The sequence below is a fragment of the Alosa sapidissima genome, chromosome 6, assembly GCF_018492685.1.
Source record: "Alosa sapidissima isolate fAloSap1 chromosome 6, fAloSap1.pri, whole genome shotgun sequence".
Classification (NCBI taxonomy): domain Eukaryota; kingdom Metazoa; phylum Chordata; class Actinopteri; order Clupeiformes; family Clupeidae; genus Alosa; species Alosa sapidissima.
Genome location: NC_055962.1, coordinates 26601407 through 26619621, shown reverse-complemented (window position 1 = coordinate 26619621; position 18215 = coordinate 26601407). Strand labels below are relative to the sequence as shown.

The window sequence follows — 18215 nt, the reverse complement described above, 5'->3', positions numbered from 1 at the left end:
GACAAGTGTGGTGTGATTCCATTTTTTGATATGCGAACACTGCCATGGTACAAAAAGCAAAAAAAAAAATCAACTTAGATTTTCTTGCATCATACATTTAGTTACTGCATCTGTCCTCTACTATGAGGTCATATTGAGTGTTACTATATCCATATCTTTATAGATATCTTTATACGGCTCTGACTGTATCTGTCTACTACTATGAGGTCATATTGAGTGTTACCAATCCATATCTTTATCCCTTAAAGAAGTATGTTGAGAAATGAACGTTCTAAAGAATATCTGGGTTCATTGAATTCAACATAGAATTTCAGAACCTTCAATTGTTGCGGAACTTAGAATGTTCAAAAACCTACACCTTTAATATAATAATAATCTTTATTTATATAGCACTTTTCAAAACAAAGTTACAAAGTGCTGTACAATATCAACATAAATGAAAATGCAAATAAGACATAATAATATAACAATCAAATAATATATATTAATTCAATTAGAACTTAACATAAATTTGAAAAAGGAAAATAAACTTACTGAAATAAAACTTGACACTGAAATAAAACTTAGGATACTGAAATAAAACTTGACACTGAAACAAAACTTACTGAAATAAAACTTGACACAGAAATAAAACTTAATAAACTTAACACAAAATGAAGTATATTACTTAAACAAAACTAAGGAAGGCTTGCTTGTAAAAATGAGTTTTAAGGAGGGATTTAAAAGAGCATACTGACTTGGCTGACCTGATTTCATCAGGCAGGTCATTCCAGAGCCTAGGTGCCCTGACACTAAAGGCTCTCTCCCCTTTAGTTTTGAGATTGACCTTAGGAATAGTTAGGAAACCACTACCAGATGATCTTAAAGTACACACAGGTGTATAAGGTACTAGGAGATCAGATATGTAGTTGGGAGACAGGCCATGTAGAGCTTTAAAAGTAATCAGAAGAATCTTAAAATCAATTCTAAAGCTTACTGGGAGCCAGTGCAGTGAGGCTAAAACAGGAGTAATGTGATTACAGTACTTTGTCTTAGTAAGAAGCCGGGCAGCTGAATTCTGAACAGTTTGAAGTCTCTTTATAGATTTTTGGTTCAGACAAGAAAAAAGACTATTGCAGTAATCCAGGCGTGAAGAAATAAATGCATGTATAATGGTCTCAGTGTCTTTAAAAGTTAAGATGGAACTAATCTTGGAAATATTTCTGAGGTGATAGAAACAAGACTGTATGAGCTTTGTGATGTGACGTTCAAAGCTTAAATTACTGTCAAACCACACACCAAGATTCTTTGCAACAGGTTTTACACAGTCTAAAAATTTAAAGGGACCTAAGGATGGTATCATTTGTTTCACTATGTGCTGGGATCCAATGATGAGGACTTTTGTTTTGTCAGAATTCAACTGGAGGAAATTGTTCGACATCCAGTTTTTTATGTCACAAAGACATTCATTTAAGGAATTCAGCATACTAGGATCAGAGGAACTAATGGGCAGGTACAGCTGTGTATCATCAGCATAAGGGTTAAAGATATCTTTATACGGCTCTGACTGTATCCGACCTCTACTGAGGTCGGATACAGTCAGGTCATACAGGTCATATGTTATCTCTACTATGAGGTCATATGTTTATCTCTACTATGAGGTCATATTTTTATATTCCTGGATGCCTGTGGCTCTCTTTTCCCTTGATGAGGAAGAATGTTCCAGTAGCCATTCCCAGCAGCCCCAGAGTCAGACCCACTCCACAGAACACTGATGGACCAAGACTGGGCTCAGACACCTCCACATCTGAGGAGGATACACAACACACACCCGCAACAATCAGAGACCTCAAAAGTCTTATATTGTTTATGAGCTATCAAAACTTCACAACTTCCAGTTTTTACATAATCACAATGTGAGAAGACAGTGTAATAAAATACCGCCTGGTTTGGTATTAAACAGGATATATTGAGGACATTTCACTTTTAGCCTGGTTTGGTATTATTATATGTTAACCAGGTTTACAGGCCAAGTATACTTGCATATACAAGGAATTTGGTATCTGCATTTATCCCATCCGTGAATTAGTGAACACACAGTGAGGTGAAGCACACACTAACCCGGAGCAGTGAGCTGCCTTGCTACAGCGGCGCTCGGGGAGGGCACTTCAGCCGTGGATGTGGGCATGGGAAAGCAGTGCTCAACCACTTCAACCGCCCACATTTTTCCTACTGGTCAGGGATCGAACCGGCAACCCTTCGGTTCCAAGCCCGAAGCAACCAGTAGGCCACGGCTGCCCCATATTGGGGATATATTGAGGAAATTTCACTTTTTCAGTGCTTGTTGTGCTTTGCAGTGTTGTTTGTAAAGGAATAAATGTTATGTCCTTAAAGCAACACAATGCATTGTGTTTACTTGTTTAGTATGTGGTGCCAATGAAGCGCCTGTTACCAATAATAATAATATTTAGTCTCACCCCACTCTCTTGTCATGGGCTTATCTAGTGCCGAGTGCTCCACAGTGCACGTGTACATGTCCCCGTCCTGAGGGGTGAACCGCAGGGTGGAGAACACGTTGAAGGAACCGTCGTTATTTATGTAGACCTGGCTTAGGCTCACCCCCTGTGTCACATTCTTGTTGTTCCTCGTCCATCTCACCGTGAGTTGAGGGGGATAGAACCTGGTGATGTAACAGATGAGGGTGTTCTCAGACCCCAAAAGCACCTCCTCACTGGAATACACGGCACTGACTGGTGGCTCTGCAATGCAACATTTATTTTTTACTTTATTCTTAATGAACAGCACAATGATCGTTATACTGACAAATAATAAAACTCCTTTTTTACTCTAAAAGAATCATATTCAATACAATATCGAGGAGGAGACGTTTTATAATGACGTTATATAAGAACAATATTGAGGAGGAGACGTTATATAATGACACTGACTGTGTTCATAGGACTGATATCCTATAAATGGATGAACTGGACTTAAAGCTTTTTCTATTTGGTCATCTCTAAAACAGGAATGAAAGCTTTTTCTCTTTGGTGATCTAAAACAAGGCCAAAGCATTTTATCTTCCCACTAGGTGTACTCGCACTAAAAGATTTTCACTAGGAGTTATTCACAAAGCCTCTCAGACCTAATCTTAGCATTAGGAAAAATGAAAAACTCCTTAGAGTGTGTCTTTGTTGCTATGGTTGACGTCATTACACATGCACGAGCTTGATCGAAGTGACCACCTTGATCGAAGTGACCACCTTGATTGGCTGGAGTGATGCCAAAAACCTCTCCTACGACGATGAGTGACAGGTCTTTGCTGGTGAGAATGCATGCGCTACACAAGTACTGCCAAGGGTGGAGTATTATGAATAAATAGCCTAAATGAATAAATGTAACATAATAAAATACACTACGGATTGATGCAGTATCTTTGCAACATGTTACATAATCTGTATGAAGACACGTAGCCTATACGTATGTAAATAGGAGAAACAATTTAATTTGATTTAGCCTACAATGGAACGTTACATTTAGTTTACATGTTGACAATGAATGGTTTTGGTTGTTGTTGGTAGTGTTATTGCATCTCTTAGTTACAATGCACAATTATTTACTCATGATTGAGAGCTGTTAGCAGGTGTATTTCAAAACATTGCAACATGAAATGCCACAAAAAGCGACTTAGGATTGTCTGCGAATAGGTCTTAGTGACTTAGGTGTACTCTTGACTTCTTTTAAGCTGTCCCAGACTTAGGTGCTACTTTTAAGTCTAAAATGCTTTGTGAATTACTCTTAGTCAAAACAATTAGGAGTCCTAAAGTTATGAGTGACACACCCATTATTTTTTCTGGGGTTTCTCCTAAATTTGCCCGTTAGGAGCTACTTTTAGCCTTACAATTCTTTGTGAATACGGGCCCTGGACAGGCCTAATCTGAGTATGGGACACTTTCCCTTACAGTACAAATTTTTGATTAAAAAGTAAAAGGTATGTAAAAAAAATCTATCTTACCTTTTGCCTCTGGAGGATAACCAAGTTCTCTTGCAATAGATGCCATATCCGCCTTAAACTCCTTCATTTCATTGGAAGCATATGCATACACAATTCCATAGTATTTGTCCTTAGTCACCTGGCTTATATTGTATGGTGTGTTAACAACTGTCTTGTTCTCGAAGTCCACATACAGTACCAGATTGTCATTAAAATTTGATGAAAAGTACTTCTTGTCTGTGTCACAGTAGATGTCATTGATGGTAAGTTCATAAACATCTGGAACACAAATGAAATATACAGAAAATACATTATACAGGAGAAAACTCCTAACTAAAATCTTTTAGTGCGATTTAGGAGTACTCCTAGTGGTAAGATAAAAGGCTTTGTGAATACGGCCCCAGGAAAATAACATTACATTTGAGCAGGCATTCCCTATAAAAACTGGAAAATACATTACATTTGAGCAGGCATTCCCTATAACAACTGGTTTGTTTCAGGTTTTTGCTTTTGCATGATGGAATACAATTTGTGCCAGTTGTATTGAAATACAATTGACCGTTCACTAAGCCATGCCCAAAAAACCGCCACAGGCCAATCGTGGCTTAGCAACCCGTAACTGACGACCTGTGAGTCATGAAGGGCACTTATTTGGATGTGTGGCGCCCTAAGCCACGTAAAAACACTGTGAAATAACATGTTACACTATAGGAAAATTATATTGTTCTATCTATAACAAAGTGGCATATTGCATGATATTTCCATAACCCAGAGACACACGCTTCAAGATGACAGCAAGAAGTTGTTAACAGACAGTCACCCAGACGTACAGCCCGCAGTGTTGTGTGTAACGCGTTACAGTAACACAAACGGTAAAAAGTAGTGTAACGCGCTACTACTGAAAATTTGTGGTTCCTTTTTCAAATCAACGCAACATTTCTTTTCCCAGGGACAGATTTGACAACAAAACTGCTTTCACTGCAATCGCTTGTGCAATAGGCACGAGCTCCACACGGTACATGACCGTCACAAAGGCTGGTAGCATGAAGAGCAATTATGGCAAGGGAGAAGCAGCCAACACAAACTTTTGAGGGGTGGAGGTATTCCCATTACTTTGAACGTGTTGAAGCTAAGAGGAGAAATATGAGTGGCCTGTAAGGTGTACACTGTGCCCTGGTGAGAAACTTTTGTCCACTGCTGTTACGTAAAAGAGAATTCCGGTGTGATATTGACCTAAAGTGTGTTGAAACAGGATGAGTGTGAACGTATGTCTCATAGCTCATCTCGGCTTGTCCCCTGCACTCCGAAATCTGGCGCTAGTTATGGTAGCATCGGCTAACTAGCGCCAGAAGGCTATAAAATAAGCCATTTTGTGTTCACCTTTAATGCCCATCAGATGTATCGAGGCTATGTTATTTAATATAGGGCTTTAGTGGTGGTGTTGAAGCCTATAATAGCCCAATGTTGAAGCCTATAGCCCAATGTTCTCTTGTCAAGTGCTCTGTTTGTGGCCTTTTTATGATAAAGAGCACACAAAAATACCTCCTATGTCCTCCATAGTAGAACTTTATGTAGGCCTACACATTTAGTAGTAACGTAGTAACGAGTAATGTAAAAAGTTACTTTTCATAGAAGGTAACTAAGTAAAGTAATGGATTACTTATTAAACAAGTAACCTGGCACTCAACACCCAGAAGACCAAGGAGATTATTATGGACTTTAGGAGAACCAAGAGCAAGGCACACAGCCCCCTTCACCCGACTTCTACCGCTGTACCATTAAGAGCATACTCACAAACTGCATCTCTGTATGGCACAGCAACTGCAACACTGCTGATCGTAAGGCACTACAAAGAGTACTGAAATCTGCCCAAAGGACTATTGGCTCCCAACTCCCCTCCATCCACAACACATATCATAAGTGCTGTACATCCATTGTCAAGGATGCCACCCACCCAAACCATGGTCTTTTCACCCTATTTCCTTCCATGGCAGGTGATCCATGGCACTTTACCTCCTTCCCTTCCAGGCGATACAGGAGCCTGCGCTCCCGCACCAGCAGGCTCAGGTACAGCTTCTTTCCAGAGGCTGTAACACTGCTGAGCAAAACTACACCTCCTGTCTAGCATTTATATTTATTTGCATTTTAGCTGTTTCTAGTTTACCTGTTTACTTTTTTTTACTACTGCACTGTTTACCTGTTTACATTGACTGCATTGCACTGGTTACCTGTTTACATTTACTCCTACACTGTTTCACCTATGCCCTTGCACTCACCCAATACTATACATTATATTTATATTTATTTATTTTTTTATATCCCATAACTTGCTCATAAACCTGTGCAATATACTGTACATATATATATTACATGTATACTATACTGTATATATACTATTAGTTATATAGAATGTCTATTTATACTCTACATATACTCTACTGATCTCTGTAGACATGTCATCTGGAAAACCTGTATTCATACACTCTATACACTGTACATTATTAATCTCTATTGTCTACACAACTGCACAGAATACCGTACTCAACCTGCACTTAATGTAATGCTTCTTTGCACTTCTGGTTGGATGTCAATTGCATTTTATTGGCTGTAGGCTACTCTGCTAAATGACAATAAAGTTGAATAATCTAATCTAATTGGTTAGATGAGTCTATAGACACTTTTTTTAAGATTCCAGATCACTGGGAATTAATTTGTCACTCGAAGAGAATGAAAAACAACTTCTCTCCTTGGACCCGCAATGCATTCATACAAGAAACTGTCCTGATGTATGTGTTCTAATGTTTGCATATTTGTGTATATTGTGTTAGTTTCTACCAGCTCATAAGTATTCGAATGTTTGCATATTTGTTATTGTGTTAGTTTCTGCCAGCTCATAGTTATAGTCTAGTAAGTCAGCCATTACTGTTAGAGTAAAGTTCTGAAAGTGGCTCTACTTACATTGACTTCCTGTTGAGAACGGAGGACATGTAACCCATAGACAAAAGATAGCAAGCTTCATGCTAACTACGCTAATACAACAATCTGAGCTCATCAATGTACTCTAACTCCAGGAAATCAACTGCATCAGAGAAATATTCTGCACCTCTTCAAATATGTTACAACTTCAAGGCAGCATCCAATAGGAGCACTTTCATTATTTCCTGTTTGGTCGGTTGCACAACTGACAGTAGTCTTTCACACACTAGCCTATTCACACACAGCCATCTCCTGTTCGAGGGAGACCATGTCCTGCTCAGAACTGATCTGTGCTTGTCTCCTGCCACTAGTATATCTAGTCCTTGGAGTAGGTAAGTGCAAAAACAAATACTTTTAAAACATACAAAGCAAGTGTGTATACAGTCAAGTCTTAACTTGTGTCATACCATTCATTCAAATTAGCAATGAATATGAGGCGATAATGTTTTGTTTGTTTGCTTGTAGATGGATATTGCCAGTACAGATGGATACGATGCTACTCCAACTCGATGACTATGACTGACATGGTTTTTGTAGAGTCATACTTTTACAATAAAATGGAATTCTTAGTGTTTAACAGCACTGTCGGTTGGTATGTGGGCTATTCAGGTGTTGGTATGCGTTTAGCAGATGAGAAGAATCACGATAAATTGCTTCTGCCATTTGAGCGAGGCAATGTTGACAGATTCTGCAAATTTAGTGCTACAATGTACAACAGCTATGTAGGTGACATAACAAGTGAGTATAATAGATTAATAGACAACAGTTTCTTACACACATGTGACAATTTCTGAAACCATCACTTATAGATCAAAACCTCACACCATGTCTGACAAAAGCTACTTATTAGCCTTACACTAAACTTTCAAAACGTTTTGCAAAACATTACGAGCATAATGTCCATTTGAAGACAACATGTTCAAAACACACTTTTGCAGTTGAGCCCAGAGTGAAGCTGAGTTTGGCGGAGCCTTTTAGTGACAATCACCCTGGCATGCTGATGTGCAGCGCATACAACTTCTACCCAAAGATGATCCGCGTGACCTGGTACAGAGATGGACAGAAGGTGACCAGCGATGTCTCGTCCACGGAGGAGCTGGCGGATGGAGGAGACTGGTTCTACCAGATCCACTCCCACCTGGAGTTCACCCCCAAGCCTGGAGAGAAGATCACCTGCGTGGTGGAGCACGCCAGCTTCAAAGAGCCCAGAGAGTTTGTCTGGGGTGAGTTCTTAATTCTCGTCAGTACTTGAAAAAGTCCGATATTGGGTTGTGCTTGTAAATTGTGCTTAAAATATAATGCAAAAATATGATTTTAGAAAGCGAACACAGTTTTGAATGCATTGTTTAATTTAACGTTGTCCACACTGTGTTTTGTAATTTGTGAGAAAAATGAGTTAAAGCAACACCAAAGAACTTTTCCTCTGTCGCGCGCACTATTTGTTTATCCAGCACCAGCTTTGCAAATAACAATGTCGTGGCGCAACTGGCTGGGGCACCTGCACTGTATGCCGGCGACCCGGGTTCGATTTCCGTCCCGTGGTCCTTTCCGGATCCCACCCCGACTCTCTCTCCCACTCACTTCCTGTCATTCTCCACTATCCTATCCGCAATAAAGGCATAAAAGCCCAAAAAAAAAAAAAGAATATGTTGCATGATTTTATGATATAAGTATGATGTATTGCGACATCAGATGCAAGTCAAATTTGTAGTTTCTCATGTCTCATTCCATCAAACTACAGATCCGCTACCCGATCCGGCAAACTTACATAGTGCGGTTATAGCCGATAGAGGGCCGCGAAGCAAATGCAGAAAGTGCCGTTCACCCTGTTACGAGTTGATGAACCACTGAAACGATTTTGGAAACATTATTTTAAGGTACAAAAAACTCATTGGTGTTGCTTTAACTTGCCACAACATACATGTAATTTCAATACAAAGAAAACACGCACGCACACACACATACATTTTATATATATTTTATTATGAAAATAATTAGGAAATTAAGAATTAAGAGCACTGCAAGTTTTTCTGATGTCATCCCATGGTTGCTGAGTGACATTCGAATGAGTTGACGATCATATTCAAATTTGCAGTAAAATGCAAAAATGCATTACAGAAAAATGTTCAGGGTTTTTTCCAGAAATGTATACTGTATGGCCAAAGAGAAGGAGGTGCCAAATATGTTGTCCAATTTCCTGTTTTCTGATATTAAAGTTATATCTGAAATCCATTCCTTGACCATTACAATTGCACGTCTACTCTGTACTGCCAGAGTCCTCCATGCCCGAGGCGGAAAGGAATAAGGTTGCCATTGGGGCTGCTGGACTGGTGTTGGGCCTGGTGGTCAGTGCTACTGGACTGCTCTACTACAGGAAGACGTCTCAAGGTCAGCAGCTGGGTGTTAGAACAGACAACATACCGTATATTGCATGTCTTTAGTATTACTCTATAGGAAATGTAGACTATACCGTATGAGTGGGTTGTATGAGTAAGTATTACTATAGTCTAGAAATTGTATGAGTATGGTGCAATTTCTCATGACAGATAGGTCCAAAATAATTTCAAGACAAATGTAAAATGAACCAAAGTGAAGACAGTCTTGTGAGTTTTATCGGTTATTCTGACATAGTATGTTCTCTGGCACAGGGTGGATGATGGCTCCCGTAATAACAGCCTCTACTTCATGACGACCTCCTTCAGAACGGCCTCTACTCCATGACGACCTCCTTCAGAACGGCCTCTACTTCATGACGACCTCCTTCAGAACGGCCTCTACTCCATGACAACCTCCTTCAGAACGGCCTCTACTTCATGACAACCTCCTTTATCTTCTTCTTCATCCTATAACCCGTCACTGGCTGCATTACAGCTTATTGATGAGGATTATTTCATCATAATTCTTAGGGTTTGTGTCTGTTAAAAATGCAGAATTTAATCATGTATAAATGCTATCAAACATTCCAATTAGATATGTGTACTGTGCCAATGGGTGGTAATTAGTTTGAACTAAGATGTGTTGGAGGCAACACAGTTTTTTGACCATGCAATCCATTTGCAGAAAAGATTTTGTCTTTTCTAAATAAACATAAAAAAAGATGATCTTGTCTTGTTCTTGTTCCAGATATTGGTTGTTAGACTGACTTCAACAAGTGTACAAAATAATTAGAACAACATTGTCACTACAAGTTGACTAGTATGAATTAACAGACAAATAAGGACAAACAAAGAGAAAATGTGCATACATAAAGGTGTCACAAGGGTTATGTGTTTTTTTTTTTTATTTTATGAAACACATTAAAGCCCGCCTGTGTACGAATTTCTCCCATCTAATGGTTAGTTGTTTTATTGCAACCAACATCTCAAGTGCTGCCTCGTTTAGAACTATGATAGCCGTCGCACATCAAAAACTGGCACTATCGGACTCCTAGGTGAAACATAAACTTTTCTCTGAATAAGCAATAACAAAATATTTGAGAACGGCTAGTGATGTTCGGTAGCTAGGTAGCAGCTAAGGACTTTAGTTAAATTTGTGTATTGTTGCAAACTAACCCGAAATAACACACGTTCAGCACCTTGTGGTAGTCTAGTTCTAGCAAAACTATGTTAGGTTAGTTTATCAACTGTCTGGGTCTAGAGAAAACAAGTGGCTGTGCTCAAGAGCTTTGCTGAGACCAGGGCCGGTTCTCCGTAGTTGCGTAGGGCCCCTCAAGTTAATGAAGGCCCCCTCCCCTGTCTCCCCTTGAGTCAAGCTAGTGACAGACAGGTATACAGTTATAGCGACAGTGTCTCATACAGAAAAATGGACATGAAACCGAATTAGCATTCAGGCCATGAAAAACGGAAGAAACTAAACGAGAATGAACAGCGGGAACAGCAGCCGGGTAAACTTGTGTTCCCATGGTTTCATACTTTAGGCCTACCTAACAGGGAAATGAATCCCCTGATCTGTCTGCGGCTAGCTTGCCAGTCTTTCAGTCATAGTACTGCACTTTAGTTGTGAAATGTAATCGCATGTGCCGTTTTTTGAATGCGGGCGACTGGCTACATTTTGAGAAAGAAAAAAAAATAGGCTAATAACCGCATCTTTAAAATGTGCTCATGATAACGTGCAGCTCGGGATGAAACTAGCAGTTTTTCAGCAGAAACATGCGAGGAACCGTTGAAACTAATCAGTGATTTCACTCTTCCCATAGCCTACATTTTTAAAAGAAGTAAATGGCTTTACAATATTTCAGTCAAGCTTTAGTTAGTTTAGATAGCTAACTGAGCGTAGCCTATGTAAAATGGAAAGTAGCCTAATGTATGGGATGTAATGCATGGGCAATAGATGCACTTCGTAAATTAGGCCTAAGTATTAAAATGATTGTTTAAAGTAGTCTATGTTTAAAAAATATTGAAGGGAATCAGGTGAGCCAGTTCAGTAGCCTATGTCTTTAGCAAGTAGCCTACTACAGATACACGGGTGAAGAACAGTCAGCCTCAGCCAGAAGGCTACTAGCCGTTAAACCCTTACAAAAAAAATAACATTAGCCTACTTCAGGTGTCAAACTGCAGATTTCTGAGCATCAAAGCCGCAGTTTTTGAGGAAATATTTGCCGTTCTTATGCCGGGAATGCAGTATTTTGGACACACAAAAACTGTGTTGTAGGCCTACTGCATAGTGATTTACTACAGAAATGCAGTATTTTGGACATGAAAATGCTAGGCTACTGCACTGTAGCCTGTACTTCGAGAAAACGGCAGTTATTTTTTGTAAGGGGATATGTACAGCAAGCATCAAAAGCAAACAGCCCCCTGATACTGGGCATTTAAATAGCTGTGAAGGTCCTTTATGGGGAAAAACACTATTTGGTAACTTCCGAATCCAAAATGGGGTGGGATGATTGTATTTGGAGCACTGAGGTGTCAGATAATATTAAACAATGGTTACATTTTGGCCCTCGGAGTTCAGGTACAGTAGGAGGGCCCCTTAACAGGATTTTGCCTAGGGCCCGATGGAGGTCTGAACTGGCACTGGCTGAGACAGTGACAGATCACGCACAAAGTTATTTTTGTCTTTATTTATTTTACTGGAAAATACAATTTTGATGTTGGAATGTTTTTTCTTTGCATGCTGACGCCAAAGGCTAAGCTGTATTTTGCATATGTCCCTTGCTTTTCACCGTTATTTTAAAATGGCGCACATACATGGAGAGTCGACCCTCAGCTATGTAGATGTAAATGAGGATTTCTAAGCCAATAGGTATGCTTTGAATTGGTGGTGGTAATTAAATATGAATGGGGCCACATTTATGAATGAGAAATGTTGATTTTATTAAACTGAAAACGTTACACAGGGGACCTTTAAGGATTTGTGCTTGTAAGTTCATTTGTTCCAATCAAAGTTGCTTCCAAGACACTTCAAATATATGTGTTAAGAATTTATTCTTGCATGAATGTGAGTGGAGATATATTACTTTGGCGCCCTCAACTGGCAACTCTGAGTAAACACATGGGTTAAGTGCTCTCTAGCCTTGTTTGTTTGAGCCACATCGATAGCATAATATTAAGAATTATGCCTAATATTAAGTTGTTATAAACAGTCTTCATTGTCTTGGATGCATGTAATGTCATGTTGCTGGCTTAAGATTATGTTCACAATTAAAAACTAATTATGAACCTGTTAGCCACCAACCAAGATTGTTTTAAAAGACATGGCACTATGAGATGAGATAAATTAGGCTATAAAGGGTTTATTTTTCATCTCATCATCTGAATGGTTAGGGTTCTGAAGTAAAGTGAAATTAAATCTAGCAAGTTAGTAAAATCTAACCATAACCATAAGTGTGTTTTCTTTGAATCTGAATAGGCATTTTAGTTATGCTAATTAACTATATAGACATGCCCCGAATTTGCACTGCAGATAACCTTACATCTGAAGGGGACAAAATCCATTCACTAAAATCATAGAACGTCACCAAAACACAAGTTGGACAATCTGGACCCATTGTTTCTGCTAATTTATCAAAACATGCAAATTACCTCATAACTATACATTATACAAAAATGTCCTAAGCACAACAGGGTGAGTAACGTAGTTCATACATTTGCCAATAGAGGGGGTCAGAGTTACACCATAAATTCTGATGGATCCCGGAGAATGTGAATGTGCCATTTCTTTTTTCATAATCAATGATTTATGTCGTAGATCATTGCAAATTGTTTTCCATATACATCGCATATTTGATGGAATCCCTATTATCCATGGTATTGTTTTGAAAATCCTTCCCTGGGAGCAGTAGGAACGCATTCCAGTTTTCTCCACACACACAAACAACGTTGAAGACGGTAAGCAGATAAGAAATGCAAATGTACAAATAAAAATAAAATGAAATAAAAAATAAAAACTTGATGCAACATACCAGAGAGTAACAAGCCTGGCAAAAAATAGAATGAATAGCAGATGCATGAAAATTACACTTTTCAAAAAATTCAAATTGACAAATGTGAGAATTTGTTAGATACTAAAGGTGTTTGAGTGAAAGTAAAATGAAAGCCTACTGTATACAACAATATCTATATGAAAAGTTACTAAATCGAGACATGAATGAATAAAATTTAACCCAAAAATTCAACAAAAATAATCCTATGCTTAGGCCAAACTATTGAGGCAGGTTTAGTGTTGATATTTTGAAACACACATGCCTGCTGCCTGCACTTCATGCTGGATTCCCCAAGTCTGGAGCAGCACATGAGAGCAACAAGCTGCCCCACTCAGAGAGTCACATTTCTCTCTTCATGCAGCAGCTCAAAGATTATTATTGACCTCAAGGACAGATAAAGTTAAACTTAACATAATGTGGGCTAGCTTATAAAGAGGACATGTAACATCCTTATGTTGACGAGTTATGTATAGAACTGGCTACACCATGCGGTTGGCTACTTTACTATTCAGAGAAGTTAGATGAAGGCAGAAGCAAGACGTGGACATTTTAATTATGCGTCTTAAACAAAGTGGAATTTCTTCTATCACTTGCTTTGTCATTATCAATTTGCAGTGATTTATATTTGTAATTTCTGAATCGTCTCTATCTTTCTTAATTTCTCTGTCTTTTTTATCTCCTGTCTTCTTAAAGTATGCTTCTCCTTCTCCCTCTCTTTATTTCTCTCACCCTATGCCTCTCTCTCTCTCCACTTCTCCTCCCTCTCTTTATTTCTCACCCTATGCCCCCTCTACTTCTCTCTTCTCTCTCTCTCTCTCTCTCTCTGTCATTCTCTCTCCACCTCTCCTTCTCCATCTTTATGTATCTCACCCTATGCCCCCACCCCCCTCTCTCTCTCTCCTATATGCCCCCCACCTCTCTCTCTCTCTGTCTCTCTCTCTCTCTCTCTCTCTCTCTCTCTCTCTCTCTCTCTCTCTCCCACTCTCTGTAGAGAGGCTTTGGAGACGTCCACTCCAGCTGTGGGCAGCCCTGTGGGGCAGGCAGGCAGGGGTGCCCATCCGGGTCAGATGTTCCTGCCCTCACCGACCCTCATGGCCTTTCATTGCCCCTCTCTGGCTCCCGCTGGGGGGTCTGTCTTCGTGCCAACAACCCCCCTCCCCCCTACCCCACACACACACACACACACACATACACACTGACCCCATCCTCCTTGTGCAGTATCTGGATTTGCCACCGAGGACCAAGGACCGGAGTCACCTGTCCACACAATCATCAGCCTGCTGGGATGTCACCAACAGATGCCCCATCAGGAGACCTTTGTGTGTGTGTGTGTGTGTGTGTGAGAGAGAGAGAGAGAGAGAGAGAGGGAGCTGATGTGTCCTGTGTGGAGGTTTGGGTGGGTGGGGGGTAGGGGATGGGGTTAAACAAGTACAAGCCTTGAGCTTTGACCCTCCACCTCCAGCTTAACTCCAGCAAAACAGTGTGTGCATTTATGTTTGTTTATTTGTGTGTGTCTGTTTTTTGGTTTGTTTGTTTGCTTATATTATTGTTTATTTGTGTGTGTGTGTGTGCGGTTTGTTTGCTTGTGTGTGTGCGTTTATGTGTTTGTTTGTGTATATTTGTTTGAGTGTGTATGTGCATGTTTATCTGTATGTGTGTGTGTGTGTGTGTGTGCCCCTGTGAATGACTACCTACCTCTGCTAATGAAGTGATTCTATAATCTAATCTGAGCGTAATACCCAAAGCTGGGGATCCAGGAGACTTTGACCCCCAACCCCCCTCCCCAGCCCAATCCTGCTTCACATGCTCACTCCTGCCCTAGGTTGGGTGGATTTCTTTCTAATTATACATCCTGGAAAGAGCGCTTTTTACCCCCTGCAACAAAGCAGTGTATTCATGCAGAGGGAAGGTGTGGAGGTAAGCTTAGCTAGCCTTAGCCAGTTAACTAATTGACAGCATTAGCGATGGGGTGGGGTGGGGTGCTGTGCTATGCGTAACTGCCTAAACAGTAACTAACAGTTTCTTAATACTGCCAATGACTGTTTCACCACGTTAGCGGCGAGATGGAATGCCACAAAGGATAAGGAGGCCACACACAGGACATTGTTTGAAATGAATCTGGACCTAATTTGGACTGAATCAGGCATGGATTTTCAATAATACATTTTCTGAGATTTTTAAGTTAATTACTTTCAATTAAATTTTCTTTTCTTTTTTTTATTATGAAGAACCAAGGCCTGAACCCCATAGAGCAAGCACTAAGATGAAAGTGTAAAAGAGTATTCTATTTTCAACAGGAAGTTGGTGTCAAAACTTGAACAGAACCCAGCACACGGAGTTGGGGGGGGGGCATGGGGAAGGGACAGAAATGGAAGCAAACTCCCGGACAGGGGACAGTGAGGATATAGGAAGTCGTTTCAGTTTACTCACAGCGTAGAGTCCACATGGCTTGGCGGGAGAGAGGGGGCAGACCCACAGAAGGAGATAACAGATGAGCTGGTTGGAGGGGGGAGTGACAGCACCATCAGGTTCCTGTAGTGTAGTGGTTATCACGTTCGCCTAACACGCGAAAGGTCCTCAGTTCGAAACTGGGCAGGAACAAGAGATGCTTTTACAGTTAAGATATAGCCTGATAGGCTGTTACAGTTCACTTGCCAAGACATTAGAACTGACACCAATCATACAAAAGGGCCAGTAGTTCTACTGCTGTAGTAATAGTAGAATTTCAGTTGTCATGAGATGAGTGTGTATAAATAGCATACAACAGGTGGGAGAGGGGAACTAGAATCGTGTGTACCTGGACTGTGTGGCTGTGTGTGTGTGAGAGTGAGTGTTTATGTGAGCCTACATGTGTGTAGTTGTTGGACAGTGATGAATGAGTGTGTGAGAGACAGAGAAAGATGTCATAAACAGTTTCTCTCCAGTGTTCCATCTGAACAATAACCCATAATGCACCTGAGCTGTACAAAAAAAACAGCCATAAATCCACTCGTGTACAACCACCCCCATGGCGAAAGGTCCTTGGGGTCGAAGGTGACCTGCAGAGCATTGTGAAAGAGAAAAGCTCTGATTTCAGGCTGAAACCAGCTTCGCTCTTTTGTTTACAGTCAAACTTGTGGATGCATGCGACCCTGGAGTGAACACTGCAATGAGACCAAACAGCCACTGTTTCAAATACATCACTGAAACCTTCATATTCGCCATGAGACCAAACAGCCACTGTTTCATTGGGCTCCCGAACGTTCGCAAATAGCGTCGCCATCTTGGTGGGGGTAACAATAACTGGACGCCAATGGAGAAACATGTGACTCTGACTGGAAATCAAACAGGCGTCTCTGATTAAGCCAAGTGTTGCTGTCACTCCCCTATAGACAGTAAAGGTGTTGCCCCCAGCAATATGGCGGCCGCGTTTATGTATGCCACCTAATAGAACTCGTGCCCAATGCGGTATCTAGCTTTCTAATATCTATGGCTTAGTTCACTGCATGTGTCCCTGGGTAAGAGTGTCCCTAGTAGCCTAGTTCAACTCAGTCTGGTTATGCAAAATAAAACAGAAACTTCCAAAGAGATGAGTCTCATTTCTACAGCAGGAACTCGGTGCTGTCACAGGGACAAACATCTTCTAATCAGCCCTTTCAGACGTTCTCTACTTCTAACAGGACTGACAGACCGCCTGATGCAGAGTTTACTCTGCGTTTGGGACGTCAAGTTTCAGCACAACAAAAATCCATCTTCAGTGGCAGCATCAACATAGGTCATAGATTTGCAAGACAACTTTGGATTAGGTTAATATTATCCCAGTGTCACGTCAACGGTTAAATTGTGCTATAAATATGTGAATTACATTTACTAAAATGACTGCAGCTGCAGCATAATATAGATACACCCCACTGATGTTTACAAAACCCCTTTATTTTCACATTTTGTTTGTGTTAAGTAAGTTATAGTGACATAAACATACCTGAATTACCCCTTGCATATTCACTTCGGAGACAAAAAATATCTGTGCTGCACCTTCAACAGCTATTTGTAGATTTACTCTATATTTCTGCAAATACAATCAAATGGAGTGAACTGAAGTCAGTGGGAGACCTTATAGCCTACGTAAGAATAGCTGAAATAAAATTAGGATACACTTTATGTTTAAATATTTATATACATCAGTTAAAGGTGATATTGACCTAAAGTGTGTTGAAACATGATACCGAGTGTGAACATATGTCTCTAGCTCATCTCGGCTTGTCCCCTGCACTCAGAAATCTGGCGCTAGTTAGCCGATGCTACCAACAGTTTTTCGATGGGGGTGCCTCGGGCATCGGCCTAGCCATGCAAATAAATCACTGTTTTACACCATTTACGAGGCTCAAAGTAGCTCTACACTTCATTGGTAGACTTCCGAGGGCCTTGACATTTAAAACGAGACATTGAGAACTTTGAAAAAGCACTGGTAGCTTATTTACAAGACGATTTATACAGACAGTACCTTGAGTAAGTTTACCGTTCGCCGCCATCTTGAATTTAGTCACGATAAGTCGAGCGACGAGTACGAATGAACAGGTATGACAAGGGATCAGATTCCAAAAATAATTCTGTGGAAATGCATGAGCTATGAGACAAAAGTTCACACTCGGTATCATGTTTCAACACACTTTAGGTCAATATCACACCGAACTTCTCCTTTAATTCACCCCTGTAAAAGTTACTGAAAGTTCCCTTCCCAGAGCAGGGACTTAATTCACCCCTGTAAAAGTTACTGAAAGTGATCGTACAGGCCGGCCGCTGGGGAGGGGACACACACAAAGGAGTGAGCCCCCCAAAAAACTCCCCAAGTTCCTGCAGTGGAAA

The 18215-nt window shown here is 40.4% G+C and overlaps 2 protein-coding genes and 1 non-coding gene across 3 annotated transcripts; 2 read left to right on the top strand and 1 right to left on the bottom strand.

Annotated features, from left to right (window-relative positions):
* Window positions 1-1511: 1511 nt before the first annotated feature.
* Window positions 1512-7042, bottom strand: LOC121711930 (H-2 class II histocompatibility antigen, A-Q alpha chain-like). The gene is made up of 4 exons (XM_042095820.1): window positions 6929-7042; window positions 3992-4249; window positions 2457-2738; window positions 1512-1786 (listed from the first exon to the last, which is right to left on the bottom strand). Exons 1-4 carry the CDS (start codon window positions 7020-7022, stop codon window positions 1650-1652), a joined length of 771 nt encoding a protein of 256 aa, XP_041951754.1. The 5' UTR covers window positions 7023-7042; the 3' UTR covers window positions 1512-1649.
* A 110-nt stretch (window positions 7043-7152) lies between these two features.
* LOC121711929 (rano class II histocompatibility antigen, A beta chain-like) lies at window positions 7153-10047 on the top strand. The gene is made up of 5 exons (XM_042095819.1): window positions 7153-7278; window positions 7412-7684; window positions 7885-8169; window positions 9221-9334; window positions 9595-10047. The coding sequence occupies exons 1-5, from the start codon at window positions 7215-7217 to the stop codon at window positions 9633-9635; spliced, it is 777 nt and encodes a 258-aa protein (XP_041951753.1). The 5' UTR covers window positions 7153-7214; the 3' UTR covers window positions 9636-10047.
* A 5851-nt stretch (window positions 10048-15898) lies between these two features.
* trnav-aac lies at window positions 15899-15971 on the top strand. The gene has a single exon. It is a non-coding gene; the product is annotated as a tRNA-Val (tRNA).
* Window positions 15972-18215: the final 2244 nt, after the last annotated feature.